Source organism: Jaculus jaculus, chromosome 4 (assembly GCF_020740685.1).
Source record: "Jaculus jaculus isolate mJacJac1 chromosome 4, mJacJac1.mat.Y.cur, whole genome shotgun sequence".
NCBI lineage: Eukaryota > Metazoa > Chordata > Mammalia > Rodentia > Dipodidae > Jaculus > Jaculus jaculus.
The window spans coordinates 49,264,467-49,286,949 of NC_059105.1; the positions used below are offsets into that span (position 1 = coordinate 49,264,467).

The window sequence follows — 22,483 nt, forward strand, 5'->3', positions numbered from 1 at the left end:
AAAAGACTAAGAATTTCAGACTGAATTCTTTGAAATTCAACCACAGTTATGTACAAGAAATCTATAGAAAACGTAACTTTAGAAACACTAACTATAAAGAAATGATGGAAGACAGAGAGGGGGAGGGGATATGATGAAGGGTTGTGAAGGGGAAAGGAAGAAGGTAATTATCATGGTTTATTGTCTACAATTATGGAAGTTGTCAATAATTTAAAAATTGGGCTGGAAAAAATAAAATTAAAAAGAATGATGGAAGATATAACAATTACTAATAAAAAGAGACTCATATTAATAGGAAACAAAACAAATTTTATGTCATAAATAGGCCCCCAAAACACTGTGATTAAGGGGTCTAGCCTCAATAGCAGGACCCTCTTCCCTGGTCTGCCAGCCACCAGTAGTAACAGCCCATTCCAATACCACGGACTAGGATGTCAGTAGTATAGGGAGAAAAGAACTGTACTTAGTCACTAGATTGGCCAGGTCTCAGGGTCTCACCCAGAATCTCTAGGAGACTGCACATACAAAGAAGACCCTCCTCAGGCTCCAGTATACCTAGGCAAAACCTGTGGATTACACCACCATCCCACTCCCACCTGATCAAACCTGAATAGGACAGTCGATGCGGGACCTGGAAGAGCACTAATTGCAACATTCTTAGAAAAAAATGATGGTGGGCAAACACTAATACAAAGCAAATAATCAAGCCAAGAGATCCCATCAAGAATACCAAGTCCTGGGCTGGAGAGATGGCTTAGGGGTTAAGCGCTTGCCTGTGAAGCCTAAGGACCCCGGTTCGAGGCCCGGTTCTCCAGGTCCCACGTTAGCCAGATGCACAAGGGGGCGCACGCGTCTGGAGTTCGTTTGCAGAGGCTGGAAGCCCTGGCGCACCCATTCTCTCTCTCCCTCTATCTGTCTTTCTCTCTGTGTCTGTCACTCTCGAATAAATAAATAAATAAAATTAAAAAAATAAAAATAAAAAAAAAGAATACCAAGTCCTAAGCTGGAGAGATGGCTTAGGAGTTAAGGCGCTTACCTGCAAAGCCAAAGGACGCAGGTTTGACTCCCCAGTATTCGTGTAAAGCCAGATGCACAAGGGGGGGCATGTGTCTGCAGTTCATTTGCAGTGACAACAGGCCCTGGGGTACACATTCTCTCTCTCCTGATCTACCTCTTTCTCTCACTCTCTTAAATAAATAAATAAAATAGTATTAAAAAAAAAAAGAATGACAACTCCCATAATTGAAAACTCTACTGAAAACCTAGAAGAAAGCCCATTCATAGAATCCCAAAAGGAACTTACGTTAAAAATATTAAAACAAAAAACAAACAAACAAAAAAACCCTCAAGAGACCATGAGCAAAAGGCTGGAAGAAATCGATGAGAATCAACAAACAATTCACAAAAGAATTTAAAGCATGGCTGAATGAAGAAAATCCCAAAAAGAATTCAAAACTAAACTCCAAACATGGCTGAAGGAAATGGAGACAAATCAACAAAAAGAACTCAATTCATGCCTCAGTAAAATTGAAATGAAGACATAATCACATGCAGGAACGAATTCCAAGAAATAAAATTGGATTCCACAATGAGATGGAGATGCTGAAGAAAAACATAATGGAAAACAAAAGTAAAATATCTCTTAAAAGGCTCCCAAGAGAACCTCACCAATAGAATAGACCATGTGGAGGACAGAATCTCAGAACTCAATGATAAGACAGAAGAAATTGACCAGCAGTCCAAAAAACAATAAGCTAAAAAAAAAAAAAAATGTGAACAGCATATGTGGGAAATGTGGGATATCTTAAGAAAGCCAAATAGGGATGGAGAGATGGCTCAACAGTTTAAGGTTCTTACTTGCAAAGCCTAACAAACTGGGTCCAATTCCCCAGCACCCACGTAACGCCATATGCACAAAGTGGCATAGGCACCAGGAATTTGTTTGCACTAGCAAGAGGCCCTGGTGTATTTTCTTTTTCCCCCTCCCCCCTCTCTCTCTCCTTGCACATAAATAAATATATTTTTTTTGGTGGGGGTGGGTTTTGAGGTAGGGTCTCACTCTATCTAGCCCAGGATGGAATTCACTGTGTAGTCTCAGGATGGCCATGAACTCACAGTGATCCTCCTACCTCTGCCTCCCGAGTGCTGGGATTAAAGGTGTGTGCCACCACACCCAGCTAAATAAAATATTTTTAACATGTTTTTTAAAAGGCCAAACATTTGAATCATAGGCATACAATAAGGGGAAGAAATATAGGCCAAAGGCATAGAGAACATCTTCAACAAAATTACTGAAGAAAATTTTTCTATGTTCCAAAGGAGAAACCCACAAACACCCACAAAAGACTCACAGAACACCAAACAGCCAGGACCAGAGTATAAAATCCCTACATTACATTGTAGTTAAAACTCTCCACACTGAACACAAAGAAAGAACACTGAAAGTAGCAAGAGAAAAAGAGCACATTGCATACAAAGGTAAACCCATCAGAATTACCTCTGAACTTTCAATGGAAATTCTTCAAAGCCAGAAAGGCTTGGAATGGAGCATTACAAATTCTAAAAGATCATGGCTTCCAACCCAAACTACTATACCCAGCAAAAATATTCCTCACATTAGAAGGCCAAAGAAAAACTTTCTATGATAAAAGGCTGTTATATGATTATATAAGAATTAATCCAATCCTACAGAGAATACTGGATAGAATAATCCACACTGAAGAGACAAACATACTCATGAGGCAACAGGAAGGAAGAAAGTAACAATCAAAAGTAGATCAGACATTGAAACATATAAAGGTCAAAATACCACCAAATTCCACTAAAACCTTCAACTCCACAGGGATTAACTCACCTTACAGTTACAACTCTAAACATCAGTGGACTCAAATCTCTAATCGAAAGACACAAGCTAAAAAACTAGATTAGAAAAATAAACCAACCTACCTTACCAATAAAGATAAAACACAACCTTATGTTGAAAGGATGGAAAAAGATAATTCAAGCAAATGGAAATGAAAAAAACAAGCAGGTATGGCTGATCTTTGACAAAGGGGCCAAAAATGCTCACTGGATAAAAGGCAGTATCTTCAACAAATGTGCTGGAGAAACTGGGTAGCCAAGAATGAAATTGGAGCCTCTTCTCTCACCATGCACAAAAAACAACTCCAAGTGAATCAAGGACCTCAATATAAGACCTGAAACTCTAAAACAAAAAGTAGGGAAAACACTCCAAGATACAAGCGTAAGAAAAGACTGAATAAGACTCCAACTAACCCAGGGAATTAGGCAAACCCTCAACCCCTGGAACCTCATGAAACTAAAAATCTATTGTACAGAAAAGCAAACCATCAACACAGTCAATAAACAATGTACTAAATGGAAGAAATTATTCACCAGCTATATAACTGACAGAGATTTAAGAACCACAATCTACAAATAACTCAAAAAAACTTAAACAATAAAAAGTGACCAACTTTAAAAAAAAATGAGGCAAAGAACTGAACAGAAAGAGTTCTCAAAAGAAGAAATACAAATGGCCAATCAACACCTCAAATAATGTTCAACATCTTTAATCATCAGAAAAATGCAAACTAAAATGACTCTGTGATTTCATCTCATACCAGTCAGAATGGTAATCATCAAAATATCAAATGGCACTAAATCCTGGCAGGGATGTGGGGAAAGAGAAACTCTCCTCCACTGCCGGTGGGAGTGCAAATTGTATAGCCACTGCATCAGTATGGAGACTCCTCAACAAGCTGAAGATACATCTATCTACCACTATATCCAGCTCCACCACTCCCGAGCATATACTTCAAAGACTCTACTCTTTACTACAGAGACATTTGCTCAACCATATTCATCATTGCTTTATTCACAATAGCTAGGAACTGGATGCCCATCAACAGATGAATGGTTAATGAAGTTAGGAAATATATACACAGTGGAATTCTATTTAGTGGTAAAGAAAAATGAAATAATGCAATTTCAGGAAAATGGATAGACATGGAAAAAACTGATACGAAGCAAGGTCACACAGACTCAGAAAGACAAATACTACGTGTTCTCTCTCATATGTGGTTCCTAACCAGGAACAACTCAAGATGAGTGTAAGCAGTAGCAAGCCTCAGGAGGACACACATGGAACTAGGATAGAACTAGAGAAATGGGGAGGAAGGTTTGAAGAAAGCTTCTTGATTCATTAGCTTTTACTTTAATCCATATTGCTAACCTAGATCAAAAACTTGAGTTGCAGGTAATAAATGATTGAGATTAAATTTCAGAAACCCAGCTGGACATGGTGACATACACCTTGAATCCCAGCACTTGGGAGGCCGAGGTAGGAGGATCACCATGAGTTCAAGGCTACCCTGAAACTACATAGTGAATTCCAGGTCAGCCTCGGCTAGAGCAAAACCCTACCTAAAAAACAAACAGACAAAAAAACAAACAGAAACCCAAGCCACATTTTCCAAAGCCCTGCCCCCACATCTAAGTGTACTGGCATTCATTTTGAGTGTTCTTTTATTATGGGACACTTAGGATAGTCTTGTTACTTAAATACCGCCTGTACCTATTTATCTAGAGAAGCAAAGAACTCTGTAGCAGAAGCTAAGTATAAAGACACTTCTGGGCTGGAGAGATGGCTTAGCAGAAAAGCGCTTGCCTATGAAGCCTAGGACCCCGGTTCAAGGCTTGATTTCTCAGGACCCACAATAGCCAGATGCACAAGGGGGCACATACATCTGGAGTTTGTCTGCAGTGGCTGGAGGCTCTGGTATGCCCATTCTCTCTCTCTCTCTCTATCTGGCTCTTTCTCTCTGTTGCTCTCAAATAAACAAATTAAAATTTAAAAAAAAATTTAAAAAAACACTTCTTTTGGGGCTGGGGAGATTGCCTAGCAGTTAAGGCATTTGCCTGAAGAGCCTAGGACCCAGGTTCACCTCCCCAGAACCCACATAAGCCAGACACACAAAGTGACACACATGCACAAGGCAGCACACATGTCTGGAGTTGGACTGCAGTGGACACAGGCCCTAGCGTACCAATTCTCAATCAACCAACCAACCAACCAATCTCTCTCTCTCATATAAAATAAATTAATTTTTTAAACTTCTTTTGAATTTTTTAAAAACAGGGAAGAATTTTCTATATGGTGGGGGTGATTTGGCTTATTAAAGTAAGTAATCTTTTCAAATCACTTTAACAAAATATGAGTCATTTGACTCAATTTTGTGCTTCATCTATTATAAAAATTACATGAAAACTAGATTAAAGCAAGAAGCTAAAATTACCACCATGTTTTGTCTTTTTCTTTTTCTTCCCCATAACACAACCATCTGGCCTTTTAACTGAACTCCTCTATGGCCAACATTATGGTAGTTTGAATTTATGTCCCCCCAGTAGACTCAAATGTTTTATTAAAGCTTATAACTTGGATTTCCAGAAACCTGGCTGGAGGAGATGTCACTGTGGGTGGATCCTGGGATCCATCCCTAGGATGGGGGCCAATCTGTTGTCAGCCTATGCATGCAGAGTGCTGGAGCTCGGCCTGCAGTTCCCAGAGCGTGCTTGCTTGTGGTGCCGGTGGTGGTTTTTCTCTCCGGGTGGACTTGGTAAAGGAGATCAGCTTCTCCCGCCATTAACGAACTTCCCCTGGATCTGCAAGCCTGAAATAAATGCCATCCCTCTCACACACTGTGCCTGGTGGGGAGGTTCATCCCAGCGGTGTGGAGCTGATACGACACACAGGGATAAGAAAGCATCACCATGCTAGCAGCATTGCCCTTGGCTTCCTATGAGGCAGTTATGCTGTGGCAACAGTGAAGTGTAACAACCGTATGCAGTCATTCTAAAACACAAAGTCACAGGCTTACTTGCTAACCAAGCCTGTGAACATAAGCACAAGGATTCATATTTGCAATCATTTATTGAAAAGACCAAATGGAAAAATGGCTAAAAACAAGATTAACATACAAACACAGCCAGTGGTAGACATGAAAAAAATTAGTGAGGAAAAAGATCTCATTTATAATTATATCTCTTTTATATCTATTTGTAAATCCTAGTTAAGTCAGAGAAATTTTGGAAAGATGGTTCAGTGATTAAAAGCACTTGCTTGCACAGTCTGAATGCCTAAGTTTTTTTTCCCCTCTCTTTCTTTCTTTCTTTCTTTTTCTTTTTTTTTTTTTTTTTAGGTAGGGTCTTGCTCTAGGCCAGGCTGGCCTGGAATTTACCATGTAGTCTCATGGTGGCCTTGAACTCATGGCAATCATTCTACCTCTGCCTCCCAAGTACTGGGATTAAAGGCATGAGCCACCACACCAGGCCTGAATGCCTAGGTTTGATTCCTCAGTGCCCAAGTAGAGACAGATGCACAAAATGGTGCATGTATCTAGGGTTTGTGTGCAGGGACAAGAGGTCCTGGCATGACCATCTTCTCTTTCTCTCCTCCCTCTCTCCCTCTGCTTGCAAAAAAGTTAAAAAAATATTTTGAAAAAGCATCTTTAAACAAAATAACAAAATTTGAGTAACTTGACAAATGCATCTAAAATTTTGTCTGAAAGGAAAAGTGCATAAAATTACCAATAATAAATAAACAGGAAAACTGTAAAAGAAGACTAATTAAGGAATACTTGTCTTTATAGATTATAAACTACATTATAAAGCTACAGCAATTAAAATAAGTGTATTCTGGAGAAATAATACAAAATTAGATTAAGACCATACATGACAAAATCAATAGATAATTTATGTAAAATTAAACTTGCACATGGTAAACAGTGAAAGGTCAAAGGACAAACGATAATCTGGAAAAATGTTATAACATAATTAAGGTATACATTTAGCAGTATATTGAAACATTATAAGGCATACTCCTTGATCCCACAACTCAGTTGTTGGAATCCATTCTGCAGAAGAAACATACACAAGATGGTAAAAGTGTATGTGGATTACAATGTTCACACACCATAATAAGCGAATTTCAATTAAAAATGAAAACCAGGCAACAATGTAAATAACATGAGTGGACAGTAAGCTGATCACGGTCCATGCACACTACAGCACACAGTGCGATCTGTCACTGAACCAGGCAGCTCTGTCCATGGGCCCGCTGTCTCATTACAGGTAAATGCGGGGAGGAATGCCCAAAACCCGATCCCACAGTTATACCAGTGAAAGCAAGTCTGAGCATTTGAAAACTCAGTCATCTAGATCCTTTTATGACTGAAATACTTTCACAGTGAACAATGATCTTTTTCATGTTAAAGTACAAGGCTGAACATTATTTTCTGCGGGTTTATTCCTTCTTGTAAAGGACACATAGTTATAGGGCTAGGAGGACGGCTCAGTGAACAGAGCGCTTGACGTGCAAGAGTGAGTACCTGAGTTTGATTCCCAGAACCCATGTACAGCTGCACGCCTAGCGCAATCACATGGAAAGCCAGCGCACCTACAAAATGGGAGGCAGAGACAGGAGAATCCCTGGGAAACCCAGGAGCCAGCCAGCCTGGCCAGTGGAGCAGTGAGCAAGAGACCTTGCCTCAAAGAAGACAGAGGGCCAGAACTTACACCTGAGATCATCCTCTGAACTGTGGGTGGGCCTGCATCCACAAGAGTGCACACATACACACATGCACACTGAAGGATACATGGTTACTTAAAGAGCTAGCTATGAAAGCCTTTTTCCTTTATGCCAGTGCATTTATTTTCACTGACTTACTGGATACATTGGACTCTGGAGATAAAAGAAAAAGACATTATACTGCAGGATGCAGACAGGATGGATACAAATCAATAAGTACAATAGTGTTCTGAAGTTTCTGTGACACAGTAGATGTAGGAAGTAAAAGGAAGACAGGTTATTCTATTTGGAGGAAAATATAAGAGAAAAAACTCAAGCTTATGCTCTAGCTAAAGTTTGCAGATGTTGCCCATATAGACAAGAAGAGAAAGTATGTATGATGGTTTCTACACACAAGGTATGCATATACCATATTCATATACAAACATAAGCACATGCATATATATGTTTAAATAGTGTTTCTGGATACAGTGCTATAAAAATGATTTTTGTTTTTGTTTTTGTTTTTCGAAGTAGGATCTTGCTCTAGCCAAGGCTGACCTAAAATTCATTATGGAGTCTCAGGCTGGTCTCAAACTCACAGAGATCCTCCTCCTTGGCCTCCCAAGTGCTGGGATTAAAAGCACATGCCACCATACCTGGCACACAATGAGATTTCTTTACTGCAAAGCTCTACCAAAACAATACTCAAAGCTATTGTAATTCTTCGAACATTCACCTAATCTAATTTTGTCTTCTGCACTTGCTGGAAACTGCTTTATATTCTGCCTGTTTTTACAAGATGCTTTTTCTTACAGAGGGAAAGAAAAAAAAGAAAGGTCTTTAAAACAAGTGTCTAGCTTTATAATGCTACTTTATTTAACTAAAAATTATTTTACAGATGTGAAGAGTATGTGCTTTCCCTGCTTAAATTCTGACATTTTGATAAACAGCACCTTACACTATAGCTCTACAAAGGCAATTCTCTAACAAAATATAGAGTTCTTTCAACACTTACACTTTGCTAACATTTGTACATTTTTAGTACTGCTTCCAGGAAGTGCTTTCCTCTGGAACAACCATGACCAAGCTTACCCTTCAGGCAGAGCCACGTGGCACACGGTCACCCAGGCAGGCGCGGGCCGGGCTTACCTCGTGAAGAGTCAGGTGCTTCCCGTCCTTCCTCTTGGAGTCAAACCTGCCGTAGATGGCGCTGTATTTTCGAATCTCCTCCTCCTTATGGGGATCCTCGTCGCTCATCTCGAAGATGTGACCGATCATTTTGGCCAGCTTCTTGTTGTTCTTCAGCAGTTCTCTGACTTCGTTCAAGTCGCTTTTGGGCAGCGTGGGGGCCATCCGCTCCACGCACTCGGCCACCGAGAGGGCGGCGGCCGCGTCCAGCGCCTCGCTGCTCTCCTTCGGGGAGGCGGGCGAGCCCAGGTCCGCCGGGGACAGGCTGTGCTCGCTCTCGGTGGCGTGGTGTCCTTGCCACAGCCTGGACTCCGCCACACTCTGCAGCGCCAAGCTCCCCACCAGGTCTGACTTCCCCTGTCCCAGGCTCTGCACACACGTGGTGGCAGCACATTTGGGGATTTTGAGATGAGGCTCCCGGGCACTGCTGTTCCTCTCATAGCTACTGCAAGATATCCCCAGCCACGTCGGTGATCCCTCCGGTAACTTATAGATGGGTATGCTACTCACAGGAAGGGAAGTCAGCGGCTGATTGAAAAGGCCAGGGTTTGTAACCCAGTCTCTCAAGGCCTTCTGCAACCTTCGAACATGAAGGGGCTTGCTAGCCATGCCCACAAGAGCCATGATTTCCAAAAATTCCTCTTCTCCAGCTTCGCACAGTTGCTGGACATCATCACCACCTTGCTGGATAAAGGCATCAAAGTAAGACAGCAGATTGGCTTTTTGCAAGATTCTGTACAGCTGCAACTCGCCCAGGGTCCTCGGTAAGGCCGTGGCCATTACTGTGGCTGGGTTGGACCTACAAAAAGAAGAGAGGAGAAACTCACTACACCTGACTCACACTTCTTTTTTTTTAAAAATTTTTTTTTGTTTATTTTTATTTATTTATTTGAGAGCGACAGAAGAGAGAAAGAGGCAGATAGAGGGAATGGGCGCGCCAGGGCCTCCAGCCACTGCAAACGAACTACAGATGCGTGTGCCCCCTTGTGCATCTGGCTAACGTGGGTCCTGGGAAATTGAGCCTCGAACCTGCGTCCTTAGGCTTCACAGGTAAGCGCTTAACCGCTAAGCCATCTTCCCAGCCCACACTTCTTAAACTAAGTAGTTTGGACACCACAGGATTTACATACAGGCGCAGTATAGGAAGAGCAGCACCAGCCGCATCTGCACAGATGAGGGTTGGAAAGCGTTCTTCCTATGCACCCTGCGCGCTGACCCATCTTAGCTTGTACTTCAAACAACCCAAAAAGTCAGGAACTAAACTGATTTGTCTTTCTAAAGGAAAATATCTGCTTTAAGAGGAGACTGCGGATGCAGACAGTTCACAGGGCTTTATATTCTGTATTTTCAACTACATGCTTTTCTGCTTCTTTGTGCAGACACAGTGGTGAAGTGAAGACAATCAAAATTAACAAGAAGTAAGTTAGTATCCACCATTCATTGAAAACTGATTCTGAGCCAGACAACATGATAAATGCTGCATCACACTGTGTCTAATCCGCACAAAGCCCCTTCGAAATAAGCTTTCTTTTTCCTATTTCATAAGGAAAAATAAGCAAAGTTGGTCTAGCAAGAAAAAGGTAGATTTCGGTATAAACTGGAGGTGTGGGGGGCATATTTAGGCAGCAGGAACAAACAGAGGCAGTGAAAATTCAAACAAGTGATCACTTAGGTATAAATGATAAAGAACAGGATATAGTTATCGTTTACTAACACCTTCTTTGACTTCAGAAAGATTTGTGGGTATCGGTGAGGTCACATATGTAAAAGTCTAGAATTAATGACAGTCATGAGACAGTCAGGACAATGGGATTCGCACTGGCGGAATGGCACCTGAAGGCGTCCTAGGTTAGAGGGCTTGTGCAGAACTTCGCTCCATGCAAAGTAGCAGATTGGAGCCTAAGTATGCATCAGAGACAGAGGACGCAAGGCCCAGGATGAGAACCCTGTAGAACAGAGCAGAGCCCAAAGCCAAGCCTGAGCCCAAGCAAGGCAGAGAAGCTTGTGTTTAAAGACACAAGATTTAGCCAGGCGTGGTGGCACACGCCTTTAATCCCAGCACTCGGGAGACAGAGGTAGGAGGATTGCCGTGAATTCGAGGCCAGCCTGAGACTCCATAGTGAGTTCCAGGTCAGCTTGGGCTAGAGTGAGACCCTACCTCGAAAAACCAAAAACAAAAAAATAATAATAATAAAGACACAAGATTCAGCAAGGCACTTTTATCTTAGCAGCCTTGAGAAACTATCTGAGGTTGCCTGGAGAGCTCACATATACTAAAAAGAGTTGGTCAAGTTCTTCCATTAAGAGAAACAACCTTGTAACCAACACAACTGCCTAATTCTGTCTCTGGAGCCCACTCGAGAGAAAAATCATAGAAGAGCAAACTGATAGAAATGCTGGAGGAAAGTGAAGAATGCTCTCAGCTCTAATGGTACGCAGCAATAATTAACCAGAGACGTCAGCATGGGGATATTAGGAACACCCCCGAAAGCCCGAAGGTCTCCAAACCTGACTTGTGTTCAAAAGACACCAACTAGAATGCTACATAAGCTCTAGTCTCCTCTCCGTTACCCCGGTTAAGGAGAATGGGTCTCCCTCTCACTCAAGCACTAACTACAGGGAAGCCCCATCCCCTGGAACCTCTGTATTATCCACAATCCATTTTGATCAACAAGTAATCTCCTTAAATGTCACGGTTCTTAATTCGTATGGGTTAGTACAGGCATGGCTTGATGCTTTCCAACAAATTAAAAAAAAAAAAAAAAAAAAAGGATTTGCATCCACAGCTTCTGTGGCACCCAGGAAATCAGCCCAGGTGCTTTTGAATAAGACAGGTTCTGCAGTTCCCAAACTGTATCTCACACCCAGGGTCTGGCACATAAGACAAATTGCATAAGACCCCTACGCAGTATGATCTTGGAGCAACAGGAGCTGTGCAGGATCAGGTCTGGATCACTGGTGCCTCTAGTCTCCTGTTATTAGAATGCCTTACCATTCTTCTGGACAGCCTATCATGTAGTTAGTCACTAGCCCAGAAAACAGCCCAGGGGTGTTACAGGCTGGAGTCTAGATCTGTACTAAACTACACTGTACCAAAGAGAAGTGTTTCTGGAGTGTATATAAGATAGAAAGGAAACTTTCTCATGATAGACCTAAGCATACACAAACAAACACATACATATGCATTTTTTTCGTAAAAGGACTGTAATTTTACAGGGTTTATTGAGTGACCAATTATTTCACCATATTTATTCCACAGACCACATATATAGATGAAGCAGTATGAGAAAAAATCTAGCATAATAGAATTTTTGACTATTGTATGAATAATAAGTAAAAATAATATGAGGCAAATATGAAATAAAAACTTCAGAATAAAAAGGCCCATACTTAGAGTTTTAGTCTTCCGATATAAGGCAATAATTTTTAGAAAATAGTAACTTTCAAGTTTTATCCTTTCTCCTTTATCAAGAAAAGCAGAAAATCAAGTTCTTAAGAGGAAGACTTCCTGGACTGGCAAGAAGTTATGGATACAAAGAATGGCAGGGCCAGCCTGTTCAGGGTCCCAAGAGGTTTCTAAAGGGCTACACTCACTGCTAGAAAAGGAGATTTTTCTCTCTAAGATTTTGCCAGAGAAAAATGTTTCCGTTTACTTCCAAAACCTGCTGAGATCATTTAAACACCCACCACTTTATACACTAACTCAATTTGACTTAAAAGAAAATTCTTATGAGACTTTCTGTTTTCACAAAATCTGCAACCATTCATGCTTCAACATAAAGGTCAAATAAGTTGAAAACAAGCTCTACCTGCGCCTCTCTAATCTGAACAAAATATAAAAAGGGTCTTGATACAATACTGTATGCAGGTAACTTTCAGTATGTCTTTCCAAGCTATTTTGAACACCATGCTGACCCTGAACTTTTCATAAAGACCAGTTGAGAGAACAATTCTCATTCTTATTATGTTTAACAGATAACCTGTGGTCTTCCTGCCACTATACAGCAAATCTCTCTTCACACTAATTTCCGTATTCCACATCTTGGTCAGTCCATTAAAAAAAAATCACAGTATTACAAAGAGGAATTTAAAAATAGATTAGTCTAAGACCACTTGTTGTTTTCCACTATTTTAAGTGGCATTTATTACATCCAAAAACCTTACAAAAAGATACTTCACTTTGGCTCCTTACAGAAGCATGGGTCATCTACCAGGCCCAAACTACACTAAGTGAAATGAGGACCTGTCTGTTCTAGAAAACTTTACAGATCAATTTTCTATGGGAAACAAAATTTTCCGGATATTTCCCATGCCTAGATCTGAATATTTCAGGTAAAACAGAGGCCTTTCATGGTCTCCAGGAGAAAGAAGCATCACCCCTTCAATGCTGTCTCAGCGCAGTGTTTTGGGCTCCATCACACTAACCACGTCCTCCCCAGGGCTTCTCATTGACCTCTCTCTAGCATCACTCCTTGAAGGCCATTTGACTTTGGTAGTATCACATCATTTCCCTTTATCGTTCCCCACTATATTCTAATTTCAAGAACTCTCTGGGGTTTTATGCATCATTGTGGTTTGCTGTAGGGTGGGAATGAGGATGGGCAGGGGAGGGCTCACGAAGTTAGCAAGGTTGATCTCAAGTAATACTCTGGCCTCAACCTCCTGATGCTAGGATTACATGTATGGCTTGCAGGGTTTATAGTACATCTTTTCTGCTGTCTGTCCATATTGTCTCTTATTTATTTATTTGCTTAAGAAAGAGAGGGAGAGAATAGGTGTGCCAAAACCTTTAGCTGCTGTGAACTCCACGTGCCCCCTTGTGCGCATGTGTGACACTGCATGCTTGCATCACTGGGCATCTGCCTTATGTGAGACCTGGAGATTCAAATATGGGTTCTTAGGCTTTGGAGGCAAGTGCCTTAACCAAGTTAAGCCATCTCTCCAACCCCATATTGTTTCTTAATGATATCTTCTACTCCTAGGCATCAAAGGACATTACAGGCAGTGCTTTCCAAATCTGTATTTATGACAGACCAGCACATTAAAAAAAAAAAAAAGTTTATCAGAGATGGAAGTGGGGGGGGGGAGAGAATGAATGAGTGTGCCAGGGTCTCTAGCCACTGCAAGCGAACTTCAGAGCATGTGCATCTGACTTAAGTGGGACTTGGAGAATTGAGCCTGGCTCCTTAGGCTTCGCAGGCAAGCACCTTAACCACTAAGCAAACTCTCCAGCCCAGACCAGCACTTCTTAAAACTTTTTTCCCCCTCACATGACTCCAATGTGCCTGAGAAAGTTATGAGGCCCTGAATACATAGTTATATAAAATAGGTTTCCAAATCAAACATTTACTGAAAATAAATCATATAGAAATTTATTTTAAAATAATTCTTTGGTAAACACATGACATTACATTAAAAATAAAAGCTGATTTGCTTACTAATGAAACAGATGTCCTTATTTACTTTTACAAAAAGAATTAAATCTTGCCTGAATATCTGTTACTGGAGGACACAGAACATCTTCAGTATATTTTGCAGTTGATCAGTATTTGGGTTGTACAAACATTGATGCTGAGAACACCATTTTGCATATATATGTATACAAAAATGGCAGTAGTATGCTCAAGGGCATTTCAGAAATTGCTAGAAATTCTGTCATAATCCCAAACCCAAACTGACTTTCTAAAAACATTAAACTCAAGTCAGAAACCCAAACAATTTTTGAATCACATATTCAAACACAATCCAATTCCAAGATATAATAATTTTACACTTACATGCTAAGTAATGATAGCAAGAAAACATTGAAAGTCTTTGTTTTCCATAATTAAACTATTCTTTCCATGGAGCAGAAAACTTCCTATGTGCAAGAGAAATGCTGCAATTCCAAACACACAAGTCTCAGGTTTGTGCTCCTGAGGTGGCTGAGGCACTCTGGTGCTGGACGCCGGGAAGGCAAGCTCAGCGCAAACTGTCCATGCCGCGCATCAGAACGAAAGCTGTGAAGATGTGCGAGGCAACACAGGCGAGAGCTGCCAGAAACCCTGTGGCCTCACTATGACCGCTTAATTTTGAGTTATTTGTGGTGGTTGTATATTCAGAAACCTTTTGTTGTTGCCACATTTTTTACAACCTCCACATTCAGTTCCATGACCCATATGGGGTCATGACCCATAGTTTAAAAACCTGTGGCCCAGGCCAGTTGTTCATGAGCAGGGAACTATGGCATCATTACAAAACTGTATCAAAACCAGATGTACACACCAAGCTTTAGCTACTGAGGAAAAAGGATTTATAAGTGAAAGTAAATAAGCCCTTTTATGACTAAATAGATAGATACAAATATGTGGTGGAGCATGCCTTTAATCTCAGTACTTGGGAGGCAGAGGTAGGAGGATTGTTGTGAGTTCGAGGCCAGCCTGAAACTACATAGTGAATTCTAGATCAACATGGGCTAAAGCAAGACCCTACCTCAAAAAACCAAAAAAAAAAAAAAAAAAAAAAAAAATTTACTTTTTCTTCTGAACTATAATTAAGCATTGCACCTGGGACTGTCAAAAGCTTTAGTATGCCCAAAACAAAGTAGGTGCCTCTTTATCATCTAGATTCCCAAATCCACTTTTTGCAACTCTCTCAATCATTTCAGTTACATCATTGTTTTTCCTGCTTCCTTTATTTAATAAAACGTGAGCTTCTATACTTTCCTCCTTTTTCTAATTTACATGTCCTTAAACCACATCACCCTTCTTCTTTGTCCTAAAGCATCCAATTCCAGTCTTTATTGCTTCTTATCCCAACTTTGACAACTTCCTTACCTCCCGTACATCCTGCATTGCAATGCATTGCTTCATCTTCCTAAAGGGCATGTGTGACTCTTGGCTCTTCTGAGCAATTTCCTCCCTACTTAAAGGAACCAACTTGAACTACACATGGACACCCATTCCCAACCTACCTTTTTTTTAAAAAATATTTTTATTTATTTATTTGAGAGCGACAGACACAGAGAGAAAGACAGATAGAGGGAGAGAGAGAGTGTGGGCGTGCCAGGGCTTCCAGCCTCTGCAAACGAACTCCAGACGCGTGCGCCCCCTTGTGCATCTGACTAACGTGGGACCTGGGGAACCGAGCCTCGAACCGGGGTCCTTAGGCTTCACAGGCAAGCACTTAACCGCTAAGCCATCTCTCCAGCCTCCCAACCTACCTTTCAAGCCTTCTCTTTGTTCCCTGACATGATCCTATCCTGGCATCCTCCATGTGTTTCCCATAAAACACAGCTTGGGGGCTGAAGAAATGGCTTAGCAGTTAAGGCACTTGCCTGCAAAGCCAAAGGACCCAGGTTCAACTCCCCAGGACCCATGTAAGCCATATGCACAAGTTGCTACATGTGTCTGGAGTTTGTTTGCAGTGGGTGTCTCTCTCTACCTCTCTCAAATACATAAAAATAAAGTATTTTAAAAGAACACAGCTTGGTCATAGGTATCCTCACACTTCTTAGAACCACCACAATGCTTTCCATGTTTTTGTTCCCAAGCCTCCCCAATTTTATCACTTATTCCAATACAGCAAGTACTGAGCCAGTTCTAAGGATACTGAGGAAAGATGGTCCCTCATGACCAACCTGTTAAGAGATGCTTAAAAGTACTGTGATAGGGCTGGAGAATTGGTTTAGCAGATAGGTACTTGCCTGTGAAGCCCAAGGACCCTGGTTCGAGGCTTGATTCCCCAGGACTCATGTTAGCCAGATGCACAAAGGGGCACACGTATCTGGTGTTCGTTTGCAGTGGCTGGAGGCCCTGGTGAGCCCCTTCTCTCTCTCTCTCTGTCCCTCTCAAATAAATAAATAAAAATAAACAAAAAAAAATATTTTTAAGTACTGTGATAAATGGAGTGCAATGTGTTATGTTTTAGGAGCCACAGAACAAAGGAATTAACCTGGCTCTGAAAACATGTTAGTTATTGTTTGGTTATAAGCATCCTAGGAAGAGGAATTAGGTCTCATTAATCTTTTATTCACCTTTCTTCCTAGTGAAGTGTTCTGTGTAGAACATTTCTAAAAGGTTGCTGCTCAGTGAACGCAAAGCTCGAGTAAGAATCAGAGCAGAAGCTTCCTTGCATCTGTCTTAAGAGACACGCTCACAGTTAACTGGTGTTCCAGTAAATCCCACATCCACCAACAGGGCGTTCTGTTGCATCCTGTGCTTTATCTACGATCTTTTGCCTTCTTTCATCCTCAAAACTTCTTTAGAGGGCTATGTAGCAGACTCATTACATGGTTATTTTCCCAAGAGAGCAAGGGATGTGCTCCCAAATACAGTAACTACACAGGGTCAGAATTCAAATACACATTAGGTGTGAAATCTGCAATTCAAGTTCAATCACAAGATATCCTAAGACTTTGTTCCAAAAAATTAAATGTAATATTACAAATAAATATCTTACAGATCATTATTACATTAAGATGGATTCTCTGTGCTACAGGAATTGTGGATAGATATATGCATTTAGTACATGTGCATATACATTACATACATTTTTATGCAATCTATGGTACTACAAGGAAGACAGGTTCTTCATCGAGTCGGGAGAATGCAAAAGCAAAATTTCAATAAGACTTTTCTTATTTCTACAGAGGATAATAAATTCTTCCCTCCCTTCAAGCAGCCTGAAGTTTTAACTTGAAAACTATGTGAATTAATAGCAACATATTTCAGACTTAGAAAAAGTGTGAAAACCCTCAGTTGAGCTCTCATGAGTCACAGATTAAGGTGAATTAGTTCCACCAGCCTATTTTTCTCTTACTGTCTGAATGAGGTCTGCTGCACACTAATGGAATCAAAGACTGAGATGGGAAACAGGAGACAAAGAAAACTGTAAATATGAACACAGAGACTGTCAACACTTCTCAAGTATGGCCCCAATTAGAAGAGGGGAGAATAGAGAACCGTGCAATGGGTAAAATAAAGGTTGAAAGTGAAAAGTTTTAGAAAGATAGATAGATAGGTAGATGATAGATATATTGGTCTTTTTGAGGTAGGTTCTCCCTCTAGCTCAGGCTGACCTCAAATTCACTCTGTAGTCTCAGGGTAGCCTCAAACACATGGTGATCCTCCTACATCAGCCTCCCAAGTGCTAGAATTAAAGGTAATTTAGATTGGAAAAGGATGACCCTGTTGGAAATGAATTCTTCTCATGTCTAGTCCTACAACCCAGAACTCAAACTAAAAATGATTAAATGTGGTTGAATTTCATTTCATGAGTGACTTTAGACTGCAAAGTTGGCCTAGATACTAATTCTCACACATATGTTTCAAGTTCTAAAACTTTTTCCTAGGCACACTTACTAGGAAGCATAGAGAGATATACCATCTTGTTGTTTGTTTGGAGATGTTTTCTGGTACTGGAGACTGAACCCAGGACCCCAAGCATGCTCAATACACATTTCAGTCATGTCTTATGAAGATAATTTCAGGTCTTATTGCTTTCATAGCTATAAACTAAACATTTAGCACTGAATGAATTAATGGCAATTTGGAAAATTTCAATTATTATATCCATTTTTCTTTAATTGTGATTGGATCTAGAAAATTTGATACTCCTGTAAAATTTAGCCCAAATATTCAATGGGTAAGTATAAATGCATTTAGCAAAATTGGAAAAGGGTAAATCAGATTTACTTGGCTAATAAGCAATAATTCTGCATCACTTTAACACTAGCAGACAAATACTAGCATTTCATATAATGATGGCTGGGAATTCTTTAATCAACCAACAGTCAAGTCATCATTCAACCAGCATTAAGAGCACTCTGAGTACAGAATTTGTAGACAATGTGTGTGTGTGTGTGTGTGTGTGTGTGTGTGTGTGTGTGTGTGTCTTTTCACAAGTTTCTATGTAAAAATTACTAACATACCATGCAAATTAATGTGCAGCCCCTTACACACAAGGTATTAAGAAATGACAAACTACTTGAAAACCTAATGATGTTTTCACTGTGAGAATTCTCACAAGATGAGAATTAAGGCCTTTTTCCCAGCACCAACTTCTTAAATTTCCCACTTGTTCCATTATTGAGTTTATAGGAGTATACATTCTTCTATTGTACAAGTTACTGAACATGTCAGATCAGAAAGGAAATTTGCATTGTACCAGCAACCCCACATTATGCTCGTAGGTATTACTTGTCTGTAGTATATTTACCAAGTTCCACATTGAAAATGCACAGACAAAATGATTATAAGCTAATATTATCTGTTCCTAAAATTGACCCCTTCCATGAAACTAACACAGATATATCTGGAACCCATTAGGTAGTTTCAAGACATTAAGTGCAGGGCTTTCAGTTCCAAAAATGTCATGATTTAAAAAAAAAAAACAAAACCCTCAGGTGCATTATAATGAAACAGACGAGGTCTGAGGACAGAACTCAAGTCACCAGACACAAAAATCTGACATACTTGTTTCCGTCCAACCATCTTTAAGTCTACAATTCATGCAAAATTGCTTCAAAGGTCTTCTCTACTTCATAATTTCTTTTCTCAATGCCATCTGCAGTACAAAACACCTAATTTTTAACAAACCAATATGTTCTTAACATGTATGTACAAGAAAGTATCTAATACCATAGCTGACTGTCTAAATAACAAGGAGGGGGAAAAAAATCTAACTTTCCTACAGGCCAGTAGTTGTTACTAGCTACTAACAAAACCAGAAAATTTTTAGTTTAGCTAAGGTTATGCTAATGTATTGATTTTCAAATACAGGCCGTAAATAAAGTGTAAATAGCAAATAGATGCAAGTTAGCCATTAGACATACAAGTTCATTAAAATTTCCTTAAATCAGCTATAGCAATCCCAAGGTCTGCCATTTGAATTACATTCAGTCAAGACACCAAATGAACTAAAAAGCTCCACTGCCTATGTCTCTTTGTTTTGTTCTTACTGTCATTATTACACTGATACACTCCTATGCAGCAGGACTCTCCAAGATCTGGGAAATACAAAGTAGTGCTAATGCTGGAATGGCATGTTAACTTTAGCAAAAAGATGTTTAGCATTAAAAAAATTAAAGCAGAAAACCTCCCCAAGGTTTCTTTAAATTCCTTCAAGACCTGCTGCTGCATTATCTACGCTTTGAAAAAAAGGCAGCCCTGGTCAGACATCTACAAGTTCTCAACAGCATCCGTATTCGCATGCTAATCTCTATGAGGACAAAATCTCTTCAAAGGAACGGTATGAAATGTCTCCAATGACACAAATGTGTAGGACAAAGGTGCACCCTTGAATCTCAGTCACTTTTTCTGCCACTTGAGTTGGATGAGAAACAGCTCTTTCAGGTCTTCAGGAAGACAGCCTCCACCCAAAACAGACTGAATGCACAGCCCTATGCACCCTCTCTCCAATAGTTCTTAAAACCAGCAGACGAATTATAAATGTCATAACTGGTGATGTTCTACAAAGAAAGAAATTTCAAAAAGTGAAAATCTAATAATGTAATTCACTGCGTGTACAAAACAGCTAAGCATTTCGTACGTGACTAACCTATTTTAAATTCGGTTCCTCTGCTCCTATGCAATCTAATATTATCTATTAAAAACTGCCAAAATATTTTTAAACAAGAGCTGAGAATTTCCCTCTGAGCTTCTGATCTTTGCACTCCTTGAGGTTGGGAGATACGTCACCAGCAAACCAATTAGTACTGACAAGTTACTCCAAATCGGCATTTTTTTTTCCGAGTGAAATTATAAATTAACAGCCACCCCCGAATTTCCCAAGCCTCTGGAACCCCAGGGTACCTAATCACTTGCTGCAAAACTTGGACTGCAAAAAACCAACAAATGCATATTCCAACTCAACTGTCCCCCACCACCACCACCACCAGCAGCAGTCCCCAAACTGCCAGGGTCTTCAGGTCGTGTGACCCTCGGGATTGCGGATCGTGAGTAAGTGGTACTATTCCGTGTCTGCCCGGCTCAGGTCACACACCTCTGCACGCGAGGCTTCGGTGTCTTACGTGTGTGTGCACATCCCCGCTCAGCCTTTACAGGCACAATGAGAGTCTCGCTTCCCCGCACCTCTGTGCCAAGTTTCTGGGAGGAAAAAAAAAAAGAGCCAGTTCCAAGCAAAACTCTCCTTCCGCCTTGAAACAAAAACAACAACAACAAACAAAAACCACATTAAGAAGAGCAAGATACCGGGGAAGAAAATGATCACGGGCGTGCAGCACTCTCATAAAGTAAACAGACCCAAAGACCCGGCCCCGACCCCGGCCCCGGGAGCCCCGCGGTCCCCGGGAGCCCCGCACCGGCCCGGGAGTGGGGGGGCCTCGGCTGCGCTCCCCGGAGTCGCCCGCTCGGGCCGCGCCCGCCGCCCCCGGCGCCCGCCCGCCCGCCCGCCCGCCCGGTACCTCCTGGGCCGGCGGCTGCGGCGTGGCTGTCCCCGGCGCGCTCGGCGAGGACCGCTCAGCCCAAGTCCCGAGCGCCGGCCCCCGGCTCTCCCTCGTCAGGCGGCGGCTGCGGCGGCCGGGACGCCCCCGCGCCCATCGAGGGGGGAAGGGACGAGGTGGGCGCGCTCCTCCCGCGGCGGTCCCCGCAGCGCCGCCGCCCGCCCGCCCCGACGGCGCTCGCTGGGCCGCGGAGGCGGAGGCGGAGGCGGAGGCAGAGGCGGAGGCGGAGGGGCGTGGGCGGCGGCGGCGCTCGGAGGCCGTCCCCCTCCCGCCGCCCGCCCCCGCGCGCCCCGCTCCCTCCCGCCGCCCCCGCCGCCCCCGCCCCCCGCGCTGTCACATTGGGAGATTCCGCTCTTGCTCCATTCGCCGCTCCGGCTCCCGCCCACGCGCGGCCGAGTGACGCAGATCCCGGCGTGGGCCGCCGCGGGCCGGGGGCCTGGGAGCCGGGGCTCGGCCTCTTCCTCGCCGCCTCCGCGCGGCGCCGCGCCCCAGGCCCCTTCCCACGATCGCCGCCGCCCGCAGCCCGCAGCCCGCAGACCCGAGGAGCCCGGGCCCCCCGCGCGTCCCCGGCCCGCAGGGAAGCCGCGGGCGCCGCCTTGGGGCCTGTCCTCCCCCCGCAGGAGGGGATCGGGGAGGTTTGCAATTAGCAAAGAGACCGAGGAAGTGTGGGGCGCCCTGCAGTGTTTCGGAGAGCATCCTTCCCACCCCCCGCCAACACGCCCCGCACCCCCATCCCCGGCAGGCTCCCCCCCAACCCCCGACCCGCAGGCTGGGGACACCGCGGCCTCCGAGTCACCCGCCCACTCGGCCCGGGCGCTGGCAGTCAAAGAGGAGGGGTGGAAAGAGAAGGCTAGCCCAAACCCGTGTGCAGCTTTGACCGGTGTCTCCCTGGCTGGGTCACTGAATTTCCAACCTTTCCACCTTCTGAAAACCCGCCTTGTAATTTAATTAATTTATTTAATGTTTAGTTTTTTACTGGTTAATGTTTTGTCTTTGTATGGTAGAAAGCCGTCACGCTAGTACTGTCTTGGAGGCTGTCAAAATAGAATTCCCAGGGCACAATATAGAATTTTTCAGCTTGGTTTACATAAACTTTTCTGACGAATGAAAGTATTAAAGCATCTCCAAAAATGTACTCAAACCCTTGCCAAAAATCTAGAAAACTCTTTAAATGTTTCTTTCACAAAGGGGGGGTGGACGGTTGAATACAAGTTTTAATATTGTGTTCTTACTGCATGCAATACAGGTAGAATCCTGTTTTAACGCACACATAAAAATCCAGT

At 42.3% G+C, this 22,483-nt stretch overlaps 1 protein-coding gene across 2 annotated transcripts in view; it reads right to left on the bottom strand.

Annotated features, from left to right (window-relative positions):
- Positions 1 to 21,239, bottom strand: part of Nab1 (NGFI-A binding protein 1) — a 50,025-nt gene extending 28,786 nt beyond the window's left edge. Inside the window, exons 1-3 of one of the 2 annotated variants that reach the window (XM_045147895.1) lie at positions 21,162 to 21,239; positions 20,741 to 20,844; positions 8,720 to 9,557 (exon numbers count right to left, since the gene is read on the bottom strand). In XM_045147895.1, the coding sequence (XP_045003830.1) occupies positions 8,720 to 9,538 (819 nt within the window). In that variant the 5' untranslated portion in view covers positions 9,539 to 9,557; positions 20,741 to 20,844; positions 21,162 to 21,239. The remainder of the gene's footprint in view (positions 1 to 8,719; positions 9,558 to 20,740; positions 20,845 to 21,161) is intronic. The other variant, XM_045147896.1, reaches the window with a different exon arrangement.
- Positions 21,240 to 22,483: the final 1,244 nt, after the last annotated feature.